Below are 15,437 nucleotides of genomic sequence, written 5' to 3'. Positions count from 1 at the left end.
TACAAACACATTCATGGGCATCTATATTTCTATATCTGTCTTTTCTTACATGTATTATAAACCATGAGTTCATACTGATAGTTCTGCTTCCGAACTAAACACCAAGGGGTTCATTCTAGTGTTTCCTCTTTCCTCATTTGTAATTCCTTTTTCCAACAGTGAGACACCTGGCTCTGATTTATCCATAGTATATTTTCTTATTTTTTCAATTCCAGTAAATACAAAATGTAGTTCTAAAATTTTAACATGTCATTTGTCTATGAAAACAAATTAACTAGAATAAAATACTCAACTACAATTATTTTCATCTTTAGCTTTACAGAATGTAATTAAAATATTTTCAACAAAGTTAACTTAGGTTCTTATCTTTCCTATTCCCTTCAATGGTTATTTTATTCATTTCTAATACGGTTTGGCTCAAGTATTACTGGCTATATTCCACTTTGAGTGGAATTCATCCATGTCTACTTTTAGTACTTGCATGGTTTTATTTGTTTATATTTAATTCCCTAGTCCATTAGGAGTTACTGTATGGTACAAAGTATGAATCTAATTTTTCTCTTTACTGAATGGCTTTTCTGTTGGCTAAACATCATTTATGAAAGAAATCAATCTTTGCTTCTGTTATTTGAGACACCCACTTTCTCATATTTTACATTTTCTTATGAACTTTGGTTATTTCTGATCTTTCTGTTACATTCCCTCATTTGTTTTTCTATGTGTCACTACACTATAGTAATAGTAGAGACTCAACAGTATATTGAGGCTAAAACATTTTGTATTAATGTCTTATAAGGCTAATTCCATGTCATATTTTCATTTGTTTTGTTTTTGCTTTCAGTTTATCTGGCTTCTTCTTTTTTTTTTTGAGAGGGAGAGGGGGGCTGGGAGGGGTGGAGAGAGGGAGAGAGAAAATCTTAAGCAGGCTCTACACCCAGGGCCGAGCCCCATTCGGGGCTCCATCTCATGACACTGAGATCATCACCTGAGCCAGAGTCAAGAGTTGGTTGCTTAATTGACTGGGCTACCCAGGTGCCCTATTTTTGCATTTTTTAATAATAATAAAATTAGCTCTATAAAAAAAAACCTTACAATACTTGTTTGTATGTTTATTGGGATCGTGTTAAATTTGTAAATTAATTTTGGGAGAACTAACATCTTCATAACACTGAGTCATCTAATATGGGAACATGGGCTGTCTTTGAATTCTTCATATTTATTTTGCATCTTTCAGGAATATTTTAAAGATTTACTCATACAGATTTTTCACATTTTAAAAATTGAGTCCTAAGTATTTAATTTTTTCCCTGACGTAAAGGGTAGTTTCTCAACTATAATGTCCTCTACTGGTTATTAATTTTGTGTATCAATGTTATTGATTTATGAATGCTTATTTTATATCCTACTACCCTCCTGCTGCTTTACTGACTTTTTTATGGTTTAAGCATTATCTGACTTTTCAAAATATGCTATCGTATCGTATATAAAGATAATTTTATTTTTTCTTTACCAATTCATATGCAACTAATTGATGATGTCTCTTATCTAATAGCATTTACTAATATCTCTAGTATAATATTGAGTAATAGTGGAGATTGTGAGTTACTTGACCTTTTTCTAGATCTTAGTGGAAATGACTAATGTTTTGTCCTACAAAGATTTACATTAAGAAATTATCCCTCAACTTCCTTGGTTTTGTTTTTATATTTTTAATTTTTATTTATTTATTTATTTATTTGAATAAAATCTTTTTTTTTAAAGATTTTATTTATTTCTGTGTGAGAGAGAGAGAGCACGAGCAGGGGGAGCGGCAGGCGCAGAAAGAGAAGCAGACTCCCCACTGAGCAGGGAGCCTGATGCCAGGCTTGATCCCAGGACCCTGAGATCATGATCAAACCTAAGGCAGCCAATTAACCGACTTAGCCACCCAGGTGCCCCTTGATTTTGTTTTTAAATCAGGAAATTGGTATTAAAATTTGTCAAAGGCATTTTCTGTATTTCTGGAAATAATTATGAATATTTTCCTCCTTAGATCTATTAATATGATAAATAATATTAATTGAAACAATTTGCATCCTGGAGTAAAGCCTCCTTGGCCATGAGGTGTTGGATTCCATTTGCCAATGTACTATTTAGTATTTTGCATTGGTATTCATGAATGATATTCATGTTTCATTTTATATTTGAGTACTGTCTTCATCTTTCTTAGATATCCTTTTTATATTTGTTTCATGATAGGGAGTTTTCATTTATTCTCAAAAGTCTAGCAATTTATTGAGCTTTAGTGACAACTGGTCTTTGGAGATTTTATAGAATTCCATTGTAAAATCATCCAGGTCTCATGTTTTTTGGAAATAATCACCTTGTTTTCCTATGGAAATTGATCTTTTTATACTTTATACTCTGTCAGGATGAATTTTGGTAATCTGTATTTCCTTAAGAAAATGTCCCTTTTACCTATGTTTTCAAGTTTATTTGCAATGAAGTCTTCAAAGTAGTGTCTTAGGATTTTAAAAAGTTTTTTCTATTTTTCTTAAGTCCATTCAGTTTTTGCTTAATATATAATGAAACTCTTTAGGTACATACAAATTTAGGATTCTTATGACTTTTTATTGAATAGAAGTTTTATATTTGGATTTTGTTTACTTTATTATTAAGTATTACAATCTTTTTCTTAAAAATAAAGTGGTTAGCACAGATAAATTTAAGGTAAGTATTGTATATATATTTTTTAAATCTACTGCTATTATATTTGTTTTGTTTTTCTAATCTGCTTAATCTGCTCTACAAAGTTTTTTTTTCTCTATTCTTTCCCTCATTTGGATTCATCACATAGTTATAGTTTTATTTTCTCTTTATAGTATCTTATTAAATATAAAATTATTTATCGTTTTTAGTGATTAAAATGTTTATTCTTACTTTATTAGATTTAATCATAAGCAAATAACTTTATTACAATTCAAGGACATTTCAAGCCATTTACCACAGAAACTCTAGTCCTTTTTTGATATTATATCTATGTATTTTTATGCTGTATTTTGAAATAACAAAATTATTTTAAAGCGTTTAAAAGCAATTAATGTTTACCAAGAAATTACTCCCTTTAGTATTCTTTCCTTTCTTCGTACTGTGTTTCCATTTAGAAAAATATTCCTCTCAGTATTTCTTCTGGTGTAAATCTCATGGCAAAAAATTATTTCAGTTTTTATTAAAAATATTTTTATGTCACCTTCATTTGAATGATATTTTCAATGAATATTTAAACACAGGTTAGCTGCTGTTTCCAAACTTTATAAACCTCACTCCATTTTCTTCTCAATTCTATTATTTCTGTTGAAAAAAATCACTTCTCAACAACAGTGTTACTGTTTTAGAAATAAACTATTTTTTAAATCTCTGTTTGTAGGTTTTCTTTGTCTTTGTTTTCTGCAGTTTTATATAAGGTTCCCAGACTTTTTTGTTGTGTTTTTGGTATTTGGGAGAATTTGCAGGATTTCTTGAATCTGTTTTTGGAATTTCTGATTGCTTTTGGAAAATTCTTCACCAATATTTCTTCAAATATTTTTTCTATCTCAATTTCTCTGTGGCTCCAATTGCTGATGTTTGACTCTTTCCCTATGTCCACTATGTCTCATACACTTTTATATAATTTTCATTGTTTCTCTCCGTGTTTCATTCTCTTTTTTTATTATTGACCCCTTTTCTAGTTTCATAATTCTTACTTGTAGTATTTGCATCTGATTTTTAAAGTATTTCAAGTATTTTATCAAATTTGCCATCTTTTCATCATTTTCTTATATATGTTAACTGTAATTATTTTAAAGTCTGATAATCACAATATCTTGATCACTTGTGTGACTTTTTTAAAAATTTCTTTTTTGGGGGGCCTGGGTGGCTCAGTCGGTTAAGTGTCTGCCTTTGGCTCAGGTCATGATCTCAGGGTTCTGGGATCGAGCCCTGCATCAGGCTCCCTGATCAGCGGAGAGCCTGCTTCTCTCTCTCTCTCCCTCTGCTGCTCCCTCTGCTTGTGCTCTCTATCTGTCTCTCTTTGTGTCAAATAAATAAATAAATAAATAAATAAGTAAATCTTTTTCTTTTTCATTTTATCTCTTGGTTTAAGGTGATTGACCTCTGTTTCATTTATGGTATGTTAATTTTTTATTGAATGCCAGTAGAGTATATTAAAAATAATGGAGATTTAGATGATGTTATTTCTTTCCAGAGAGGATTTTAATTTTGGTAGTAGAGTCAAGAAAGGAAATTGCCTTCATTTGGCTCAAACCAGTATATTTCCTTTTGTAAAACTTTCCTTTTTCCCAGGGCATAACCATTTGAAGTCTCTCAACTGATAGCCTGAGGTTTGTACTAAGAAACCTTCTCCTTGATGACCCCAGAGATGCCGGAAATAGCTGAAACCTCTCCATATTATTTTAGACGCCTAGCAGCTGATTTAAATTTGGTTTCTTAACATCACACTGTGCATATGCACAATTTAGGAATTAGTAAAAACCTTGAGGGGGAATTTCATGTAGAATGTCTGATTGAATCCTCTCTTGTTCATTTAGTTGCAGGGAAGTCTTGGCTGTCTTGACAGCCCTGAACTCCAATTTTGTCTCTCTAGCCCAGTGAGACAGATGCAAGTTCTAAGTCACTCTCCTTTTTTAATCACCATTTCTGTGCAGTAAAACAGCAAATGCACCAAAGGGGAAAAGTGGCCAGTATAATGCAGAGCTTACATCACTGCATTTACATTCTTTCCAGGAAATTGTTGCATCAAATCCTGATTTTGTTAGCTGCTGTGTGATTCTTTCAATAATTTTTTTAATTTTAAATAAATCATATAGTCATGTTCATTGAGATGGTTAATTTGATACCAATTATTTACCATAAGAAGCAGAAATCTGTACTTCCATTTTACTCCTCATACTTCACTATTATTAGTTGATACTCCGTTTTCTTCCTGTAAATAAGATCCCTGAAATAGATCATCACCATATCCCTGGTCGCTAAAACAATACTTGAAGCATAAATTTAAGGTTTCCCTTACTGTTTGCTGAATGAGTATTTGCTGACTAGAAGCCAGTGTATATAATCTTTTTTATTCCATGTGTAGGTATTTTGACAGTCTACCTCATCAATTTAGCATTTTAAGTACATTATTTCAGATCAAGATATGGACTTTCAAATTCCATGTACATCTGTGACATCGTCACTTAGTTTAATAGTGTAGCTTAAACATGTCCTAAGAACCGCGATAATCATACTGTGCATAGTAGCATTTTCTCTGTGCACCTCAGAGTATACATAATGAATGTCTTACTTGTTGAGGTGCTCTTTGCAGGCATTCCTTTCTGTCCAAAATTTCATTAGCATCTTTATTCTTCACTGATGTTATGAAAACTTATATAATGAACTTACTGAAGACTTTTAAACTTAATGGCAAATTGACATTAAGGTTTTATAATTCTAGTAAAGGTTGTATAATTCTAGTAAATTTTCAACTACTGTATGTTGAATCTTTTTCATTTCTTAACAACTTTTTGGGTAGAGTCTATGGCTTTCCAAGAAGTTTCAGTGATTCATATAGTTTGATCTAATCCAGGAATTAATATCTGAACAGAATTAATGCTATCACTCTCCCAGGACACAGGGTAGATAAGTGCCACCAGAGAGGGACTTGGTGGGGTGAGGAAGGGAGCAGATGTGATCTGCTCTTTTATTCAATCTGCTTTACTCTTCTAGGTTCTTAGTGATGGGAACATGCAGGAGATATGAAGAGGAATGGTCTTTGTGTTCATTTAATTGGGTGCAGTTGAAACCTTTGTCTTGTGAGTTTTCACTTCATTTCTGGCACACACCAACTGGCCCTTGATGTACTTTGAGAAGCAGTTGTATAAATAACAAGTTTTATGGGTAGGAGGGTAGGATTGGTTTCTGTTGTTTGTTCATAGGCATTTTAACTGTTTATTTCCTTGACGTGGGAAATTGAGATGGTTCTATCTTCCACCCGCCTTAGCTCCTTTCATCAACAAGATCATGCTCCTGGTGTACAACTTTCTTGTGTCAAAAAACTGGTGAGATCCCTCTAGCCTACTCAGTTTCTTTCGATGTGAGTTATACTCACAAGAAATTACAATATCCTAGACACACTAAAGAGTAGGTAATGCAGACACTCCACTGCTTTTTTTTATTTAGATCCCATCATTCCTTTCTAACTTTCTTCCCACTGCCCTATCCCCTCTGGATCAGATATAGGAGCAGGAGCATGTTGCTAAGTCTGCTGTCTAAAGAAATGTTTAACTATAGAAGGAGAAGCCAATCTTCTATTTTCCTAAGATGACATTTACAATAATTAAATATATATATACTTGATTAAATATATTATGAATTATATTATGTTAAAATAGATTATTAAATATATATTAAAATTGTCATATGTATGTGTATTGAATACTTGATATTGGTTATTGGCTACTGGCTACTTGAAATATGGTTAATATGGCTAAGAGAATACATTTTTACTTTAATTTAATTAATTTCTATTTAAATTTAAGTAGGCATATGTACCTTGCCTAGTAGCATTTTATCTGTTCATCTCAGAGCATACATAATAAATGACTTAACTATTGAAGAGCTCTTTGTAGGCATTTTTTTCTATCCAAAATTTGGGTTAGTATCGTTTCTGGCTTATTGTGTTGGTATCTATTGGCTAAAGTATTAGACTGCACTTAAGAACTTATTTATCCATATGTACCTTTTCATCCATACGTATCCATATGTAACCTGCAGAAGGAGATGGTGAGTGTTAGTTGACATTTCCTTGTTAGCAAGGCCTGGGAAGAAATATCTGGACCCCTGGGATATCTTTGGATTGAGAAACCCCACTGTCTATTCTAGGGCAAGAAAAACATATTAGTTATGGTTTTTTCAAAGTCTGTGTATTTTAACGGTAACATATAAATCATTGGAGCTATTTCTTTTTTTTTTAATGCCTATTCTGTCACAACAGAAAAGACTGTTAAACTTATGTTCCAGGATTAGAGATTTTAATTGACCCGAGTTAATTTTTAATTAACCTTAATTAATTAATTAATCTGAATTAATATACAAAAGTGACCCAGAAGCTACACAATCTGCTAAAGATATCTTAGAGCAATTTGAATATGTCATCTAAGAAAGCATGGTTAAAAACAATTATGAAGTATTTTTAAAATCTGTTTTATTTTATATCTTCTGATTAAAAACTGATTACCCATTTCTACAGTTGGCTGTTTTCCGTTTTGCCTTAGCTACGTGGAAGCTGAGTGTGGAAACTGCATTGATCCAACTGCTTTCTTCTTTTTAAATTCTTTTTTGCTTCTTCTTACTGTTCTCTGCATTTTCTTTAAGTTGCTCGGAATGTCCATTCTTTCTTATATTCATTCCCACTGAGAGTTTATCTTATATTCTGCTGAGATACTTAAAGCAAAGTACTTAGAATCACAACGCAGAAAGAGGCCTTGCAAAAATAATCCAGTGTCCTCTCTACCTGCCTTTCATCTATCAAAAATGTAATTTGCTAGGGTATTACGTTTTTTTCCGTCATTATTATGCTGTCACAAATAAAGCGATCTTTCATCTCCATGTGCGTTGAAGAATTAAACATAGTCTGTGCCCTCTTCCTAAAGATCATTTAATGAGCCTGGAATGACAATTTCCTTTTAGTCTCCTTTTTTATTTTTGAACGGATATCTGATGTTTTCTTTTTTAAGTATCACTAAAACCCTCCAATTGAACAAACTTTGTACTGAGAAAATCATAGAGCTAAGAAAATGTACTTACTCTACCAAGAAGCCTATATTTTAAGTGATTTCACTCACAAGTATTGTTCATAGTATGAATCGATAAAAGTGGTGATGAGTCATTATTAAGGAACAATGACAGTTTTCTGTTGTTTTCCTCTTTACTCTATATTTTGAAGCATATAATCTCTAGCTGGGGTTTTAAAATTAATCTGAAATATTTTAGTTCCCTTTCAGACTTATTCTTTCTCATGTTTTGGGACTGAAGTTTAAAGAACTAGATGAGGGGCGCCTGGGTGGCTCAGTTGGTTAAGCATCTGTCTTCAGCTCAGGTCATGATCCCTGGGTCCTGGGATCCAGCTCCGAGTCAGGCTCCTTACTCAGTGGGGAGCCTACTTCTCCCTCTCCCTCTGCCTGCCGCTCTGCCTACTTGTGCTCTTTCTCTCTGCCAAATAAAAAAATTAAAAACAAAACAAAACATAACATATAAAGAACTAGATGAAATACCAGCAGCCCCAAGTTATAAAATAGGGTACATAATAACTAAGGAAATATTCATAGTTTGCAAATATATATTTATTAAGTTACCTATTGAATATCTTCATCAATAGTAATGATCTACATTGGACTCACTAATGTGATTCTTCTTTTGTCTTATCTCAAATGAACGTGATTTCTGTTGCTCATGAAATATTTCAGTGTGGCTCATGCCCTAATGCAAAAGTTAATACTTTTCTAGTGTTATATATTTGTCTCATGATTGGTTAAGGAAATATTGATATCAGGGAACCAGGATAGAACACTCATATCTAAAACTTTCTATACTATATATGTGAAAAGTATGTCGTATAAATAAAAATGCCCCCAAGAATCATTTATTTCTCAGCATAGGCAATGTTCAGCCCTTATTATCATGTAATAAAGAGATGTTCAGTGTTTGTTGATTTATCAGATGAACTGAAAAAAATCTAATTAAATAAGTCTGGTACGTTGCACTTAATTGCTTATAACTGGCAATAAATATACTTACAAATGGAACTAATAAACGTATGTTTTTTTAAATTAACTGGCTTTCATAAAATCCATTCTGTAAATCTAGCTAAAACTAGCTTAATTGTATGATATTTATTGGCTTCAATTCATAGTCAAAAATAAATGGCAAACAATTAAAGCAAATCATCTCAGAAGTCATCAGCCTAAGTTAAATTATAAAGCCTTCTATAAATCATATGACCTACTTTTATTTAAGAAATCTAATTGTTGGCTAGCAGATTGAATTACATTACCATGTATTGTATAGGTCTAGAGACCTATACTTTTGCATACTAAAACTATTTTTAACAAATATGGTATATACCATGTAATAAAATCTTTACTTGAGGAAAACCAAACTATGTAAACATTATTATGTTTTTCTAAGTGTAGTGTGTTTTTTAATTGCAAAGGATAAAATTAAATATTGTTTTAAAATTATATAATCACTGTTTTTCAAAATACCTCAAGTTTTCCATTGAATTCTTGCTAGCATGGCAAATCTGCCAAATTGGAAGTTTCCAAGACAGGGGACTTGGGGCTGGATAGAGACTCCAGGCAGGCTTAGCTATGTGTTAGAAGGGGAGGTGTGTCCTGCCAGGTCGAACATAGCATCTGAATTGTAAGAATGATAAATATTAGGCCAAAAATGGGAAGTCAGATAAAATTTAGAAAGGAGAACTGAGTAAGTGTTACTAAACATGCCACTTTATTATAGAAACTTTCAATCTACAAGGAGGTTTTTCTGCTTTATTTTGTTTGCATCATCTCTATATAAATCTCTGTGAGATATGATAGGTTTTCTTCTTGAAATGGTTTTCTTCTTCTTGTCTACATTGTGAACCCTTTACATTCACTCTTCAACAAGTATTTGCAAATTAGTAAATGAATTCTTTATATTTTATTTGGTGGGACAGGGGAAATAAAATAAACTATGTGAAAATATTTTTCATAGCAAACTAAAAACCATAATCCAATATTATTGCAGATATTCATTAATCATGTCATTTGATAAACATTTAAAAGGCTGGATCTGCACTACACATTTTGATAGACTATAAAAATACTGATATACAATACATAGCACTTAAGACTAACTGGGAAAACACAAATGGTTATGTACAAAACACAATAGATGAAATCCATAGTGACATCTATACAATATACTCTGTGAAATTTAGACAAAAATACACTTAATTCTGGAGCCAGCATAAACAACCTAAAGGAATGTTGTTAACAGGGAAGAAAGAAGTAAGAACAAATATTTATGAAGCTCCTCATAAGAATCAGACCTGAAGGTGGATGCTTTACAGACATTATCTCCTTTAATCCTCATAACCATGCTTCAAGTCCCATTGTGTGCTAGAACATCCTTTTGCTGGCTCACAATAGCTATTTATTAGATACTGTCCCAACTCTGAATTCAGTGACTTCACGTTTGTATCCTTAAATCAACCATTGTGGGAATATTTACCCATGGGTATCGGCAAAATCTACAAATCAGGGCTTCCCCACTATGGGAACAAGGCTGTTAAACAGTTACCAACACACCACTGATAGGCATTAAGTAGGATTGCATAATATTTAGGTTCTAATATCCATTCGAATTCTAAAACCCTATCATGTAGCAGAGAGCAAATTATCTAGTAAATTTTATTGAATTTACTTCCTTAATTTTAATGAAGGATTTAGATATTTATAACTTTTTTAGGTTGTACATTAAAGTGTTTTTAGGGGTGCCTGGGTGACTCAGTTGGTTAAGCATCCAACTCTTTCAGCTCAAGTCATGATCTTAGGGTCTGGGATCAAGCCCTGAGTCAGGCTCCACATTCAGCATGGATTCTGCTTGGAATTCTCCCTCTCCCTCTCCTTCTGCCCCTCCCCTTGCTCATGCTCTCTCTCTCTCTCTCCCTCTAAAATAAAATAAAAAAATACTTAAAAAATGTTTTTAGTTAAAAATGTTAACTTTTACGTACATAATTGATTTTTTAACTGAAAAGATACTTGTGTTTTTGTAATGGGCGATGTTTCTTAATTTCCCAATGAGGAATATTTTATTATTTAAATGGTAAATGTTATTTATGAAGATTTATTTAAAGCTAAGATTTATTTAACACAACCTCTAATCTTATCTTTGACCATTCTTTGTGTTGGTATTTTGCAGTGAGGCCCACAGTAATTGAAACTGACGTTTATGTAAACAGCATTGGACCAGTTGATCCCATAAATATGGTGAGTGATGAATATTAAAAATAATTGTCTGCCATAGAGTTCTTGAGTATATACCCCAATAATAGAATGGATATGTGATGGATTCTGATAGCTTATCCTGAAAGAGTTCAGAGCAACTGTGAAATGACTGTGTACCAGGTTCAGGGACTAGTGCTAAAATATCCCATATCTAAGAATGTGTAACCTCTTACTCCAATGTGCTGTGTTGGTAGGAACTATGCTAGGGCATGAAAAATTACCACCTCATCCATCACGAGTAGATCCCTGAAGAAATCTGGAGAGAGATAACCACAAGGACTGCGGGGAAAATAGAGAAGGAAAAGGACTTACTGGCAGAGTGGGAACATGCACAAGATGATGGAGGAATGCAACAACCTGATAAGATCAGGGGAACTTCCAGGGGTTTGATAACACTGGAACATAAAGTGCAAGTAAGGAAGTGAGGCTGACAGAATGTCTATGGTCCTTATTAAGGAGAGTCTTCTCAGCCATAATAGGAAGTGTGTGTTATATGAATTGTATTCCCTTAGATCAGAGAAATGATGGAAACTTTTCATCAGGAGGGTATCATAGGTGAATTTATATTTTTAATAAATCACGTTCCAACAGTGTAGAAGATGGACAAGACCATTAAGAGGGTTAGAGACACCAGTTAAGAGGTTGCTGTAGTCTGGGCAATAGATCTTCTATTCTGAGGTAATCCCAAATTCATAGTCTGAGATACTGGAGTTTAGGGCTTCAATATATGAATTTTAGGGGGACACTAGTCAGCCCATAACACCATCCAAAGATAATTCTTAAAACTTTGCTGATTTTCTCTCTTACCTCATTTATTCATTAGTACAATAGTCAAATCATCCCTTTCTTATAGACCTTAGCCCCTTTTTTATCTGAATGGCCATCATGCCTAACAGTTGCCTGTGTCTGATGATTCCTACAGTATTACTGTCAGCCCCGTTTTTTCTCTTACTTAATATGACATTCACATGATTGCCATTAACTTTCGCAGCTGCCTGCATTGACTACTGTACTGACAACATTTGGGCCACACCGTAACTGACATCTTTGTCTCCTTATTGCAAAGGAGTAGGAATTGGCTGTGGAAATAAGTTGAATTTGAGAATCTGAAATGAGGAGCTCTCAGGAGAAAGTTAGAGCTGGAGCAAATATTTGTCAGAAATTAGCTAAACCTCTTAGAGATGGGAACAACAGTCTTAAAGTAAAGAGAAGAAAAAAGGAATAAATATCAGACCTTAAGGAACACATACATTTAAGGACCTGAGAGATGAAGCTGAGATGGTAAAAGAATCAGCAAGGTTGGCAAGAAAATGGAGGCAAAACAGTGGCAAAGAAACCAAGGAGAAGGAAAGTTCCAATACGTTTTCGAGTATTGGCTCTGTCCCAATTGACTTCCTAAACAAACCGCTGGTTTTTGTAAAGCTAAAGCATTCTCTATGCCTGTGTGTATTAATTTAACACTATGCAAATATGAAATTTTATAAAGTAATAGATTACTAAAATGCTAATTTTCTTCTTAGGAGAATCTTACAATGTTTAGTTTCCAATTAACCAATGCTTAAAGAAGACAGGCCCATTAGAGCTTATGGGCGTCTACATTTTCTGAATTGTATATGTTTAGTCTTGGGTTCTTGTTTTTAATTTGAATGAATTGATTTTAAAAAAATGTGGTCATTAAAATAAAGAGAAATAGGATTCAAGGCTGTATTCATATTCCAGAGATACTTTGACAAGAATGAATACTGAGGGGCGCCTGGGTGGCTCAGATGGTTAAGCGTCTGCCTTCGGCTCAGGTCGTGATCCCAGGGTCCTGGGATCGAGTCCCGCATCGGGCTCCCTGCTCCTTGGGAGCCTGCTTCTCCTCTGCCTCTCTCTCTCTGTCTCTCATGAATAAATAAATAAAATCTTTAAAAAAAAAAAAAAGAATGGCTACTGAGAAACTTCTATGATGATCTTCCTGTATAAAAGTTTCATGGTATTAAAGATTTAGTTTTCCCAGGAGGGCAAACTACATACTTATAACCTTGGCCAGTGATAGTTTTTTAAAAAGCTAATTAAATGAAATTGCTATTAAAACTGGTGATACTAAAGCACATACAAGAAAAGAAGACATAGAATACTTGATAGTGTTTATTAAAAGAGAAACATTGTCATACTGGGGATTAATAAGGAGCAGTTTACATAGAAGACTGTTTTAACTAAACAATGCAGGAAAATTAGAATTCAGTTTTCATAAAATGAACAACATTGTTTTGCATATGAGTGTAATCAAGCAAGCAGATCTGAGTGTAATTAAGCAACCAAGAAGATAGGTTTCCCCTTCCCCCCTTAACAACTCATACAATTTAAGTTACTGGTAAGGAACAAAATTAATGTATTAGCTTAATGGTTTTATTTTTTTTTAATTAGCCAATATTTGGCTTCATGAAAAATGGTTATTTATTTTTAAGACTGGCTACAATAAATAATATCTCTTTAGATTACTGGTAAGACCTAAAACAACACTATTCTATAATAAGATATGCTTTTCCTTACCTTTTTTTAGGGTTAGATTAATGACTTCAATCGTGGTATCACTATCAAAAAAGTAGGATATTCAATAATTGAACATTGAACAAATGTATAATTTAGTCAATAAATAGATTAATTCTATAGCTTACATTTTGAGAATTTAAATTCAAAATGAGTAACAGATGCACTAATGAGGACTGAACAAGAATAAAGTAATTTGGATAGAGGCTGTTCAACTATGTGTGCTGTAATTAAAACTCTGAGTTATGTATGAGCACTGAGAACTGTATAGAATTGCTGAATCACTATATTATACACCTGAAACCAATATAACACTGTATCTTAACTATACTGGAATTAAAATTTTTACAAAAAGTTAATAATAAAAAACAATCTTAAATATAAACAGAACAAAAATATACAATCAGAACTGAAGGCAAAAAAAAAAATGTTAATAGAGGTTATTAGCCTGGATTTAAATGTTTTTTAACTTCTTAATTTTGGGGGCTTTGGAGAAATTACGTGATTTTATTCTTTCGGGTAAGTGTCTTAGGATAATAAAACAATAGCAGCTTTTCCTCTGACTAGCTAATACAGCGTTCAAAGGGCATAGCAATTCTCTGAATCAAGTCAAAATCAATAAGACATCTAGGGAATCCAAGATGAAATTATGGGTAACTAAGGAGGCTAAACACAAGGGGAATAAGGGGGCACCTGGGTGGCTCAGTCGGTTAAGAGTCTGATTTCGGCTCAGGTCATGATCTTGGGATCCTGGGATCGAGCCCTAAGGCAGGCTTCCTGATAGGCGGGGAGTCTGCTTGTCCCTCTCCCTCTGCCCTACCCCCCAGCATGTGCTCACTCTCTCCGTCCCTCTGTCTCTCTCAAATAAATAAATAAAAATCTTTATATATAAAAAACACAAGGGGAATAAGTACAGAAACAGTGATAGATGAAAATTCCTGGTATAGCTTGGAGGGAAAGGCCAAGCAGGCTCTGCACGAGGTGGTAGAAATACCACCAGGCCATTGGGTAGGCATACACCATGACCTCCCTGGAAGACACACTGACCATTGTCACTGCGGACCACTCCCATGTCTTCATCTTTGGCAGGTACACCCCCCTGGCAAGGCTATCTTTGGCCCCCATGGTAAGCAATACAGACAAGAAGTCCTTCACTGCCATCCTGTATGGCAATGGGCCTGGCTGCAAGTGGTAGGCCATGAGCGAGAGAATGTCTGCATGGTGGACTATGCTCACAGCGATTACCAGGTGCAGTCTCCCATGCCCGTGCACCCTGAGACCTATGACAGGGAGGACGTAGCCATCTTTGCCAAGGGTCCCATGGCACACCTGCTGCACGGCATCCAGAGCAGAACTACATTCCCCCACGGGATGGCTTACGTGGCCTACATCAGTGCCAACCATGACCACTGTGCCTTGGCCAGCTTAGCAGGCGGCGCGTCCCCAGGCCCCCTGCTTGTTCAGCTAGCCCTGCTCCCCTTGGGCATCCTATTCTGAGGGTCCAGGGCCTGGGCACCCACCAACCTATGACAGATGGCCAGCCTTCCTCTTTTAGCACTGCCCACAGCCTGGGAGCCCACACCTCAATGGCCAGGTGGGTGGGAGTTTTCATAGTCTCTACAGATGCCAGGAGGAGGACCCAGGAAACCAAAGATGGCTGCCTGCCTCACTCTTCTCTGGAATCTTCCACTGAGGCCAGACCAGTGCCTGGCCTCCAACCTCTGCTCCCTCCCTGCTGTTCTTTTGGCCAAGACAGTAGGTTTCTCATGGGTAGGTGGAGAACACAGACTGCAGAAATTCCCAAAGCATCTTATTTTTCTAGCAAACATATTTTCCAGACCT

General features: G+C 34.6%; 1 protein-coding gene across 2 annotated transcripts in view; it reads left to right on the top strand.

Annotated features, from left to right (window-relative positions):
• GABRG1 (gamma-aminobutyric acid type A receptor subunit gamma1) overlaps positions 1-15,437 on the top strand; it is a 70,294-nt gene that overhangs the window by 17,398 nt on the left and 37,459 nt on the right. For both annotated transcript variants that reach the window (XM_036072268.2, XM_036072269.2), the window contains exon 3: positions 10,978-11,045. In XM_036072268.2, the coding sequence (XP_035928161.1) occupies positions 10,978-11,045 (68 nt within the window). The remainder of the gene's footprint in view (positions 1-10,977; positions 11,046-15,437) is intronic.

Source organism: Halichoerus grypus, chromosome 3 (assembly GCF_964656455.1).
Source record: "Halichoerus grypus chromosome 3, mHalGry1.hap1.1, whole genome shotgun sequence".
Lineage (NCBI taxonomy): Eukaryota > Metazoa > Chordata > Mammalia > Carnivora > Phocidae > Halichoerus > Halichoerus grypus.
Note: the sequence above shows the minus strand (reverse complement) of the source record. Positions and strands in the feature narration are given on the sequence as shown.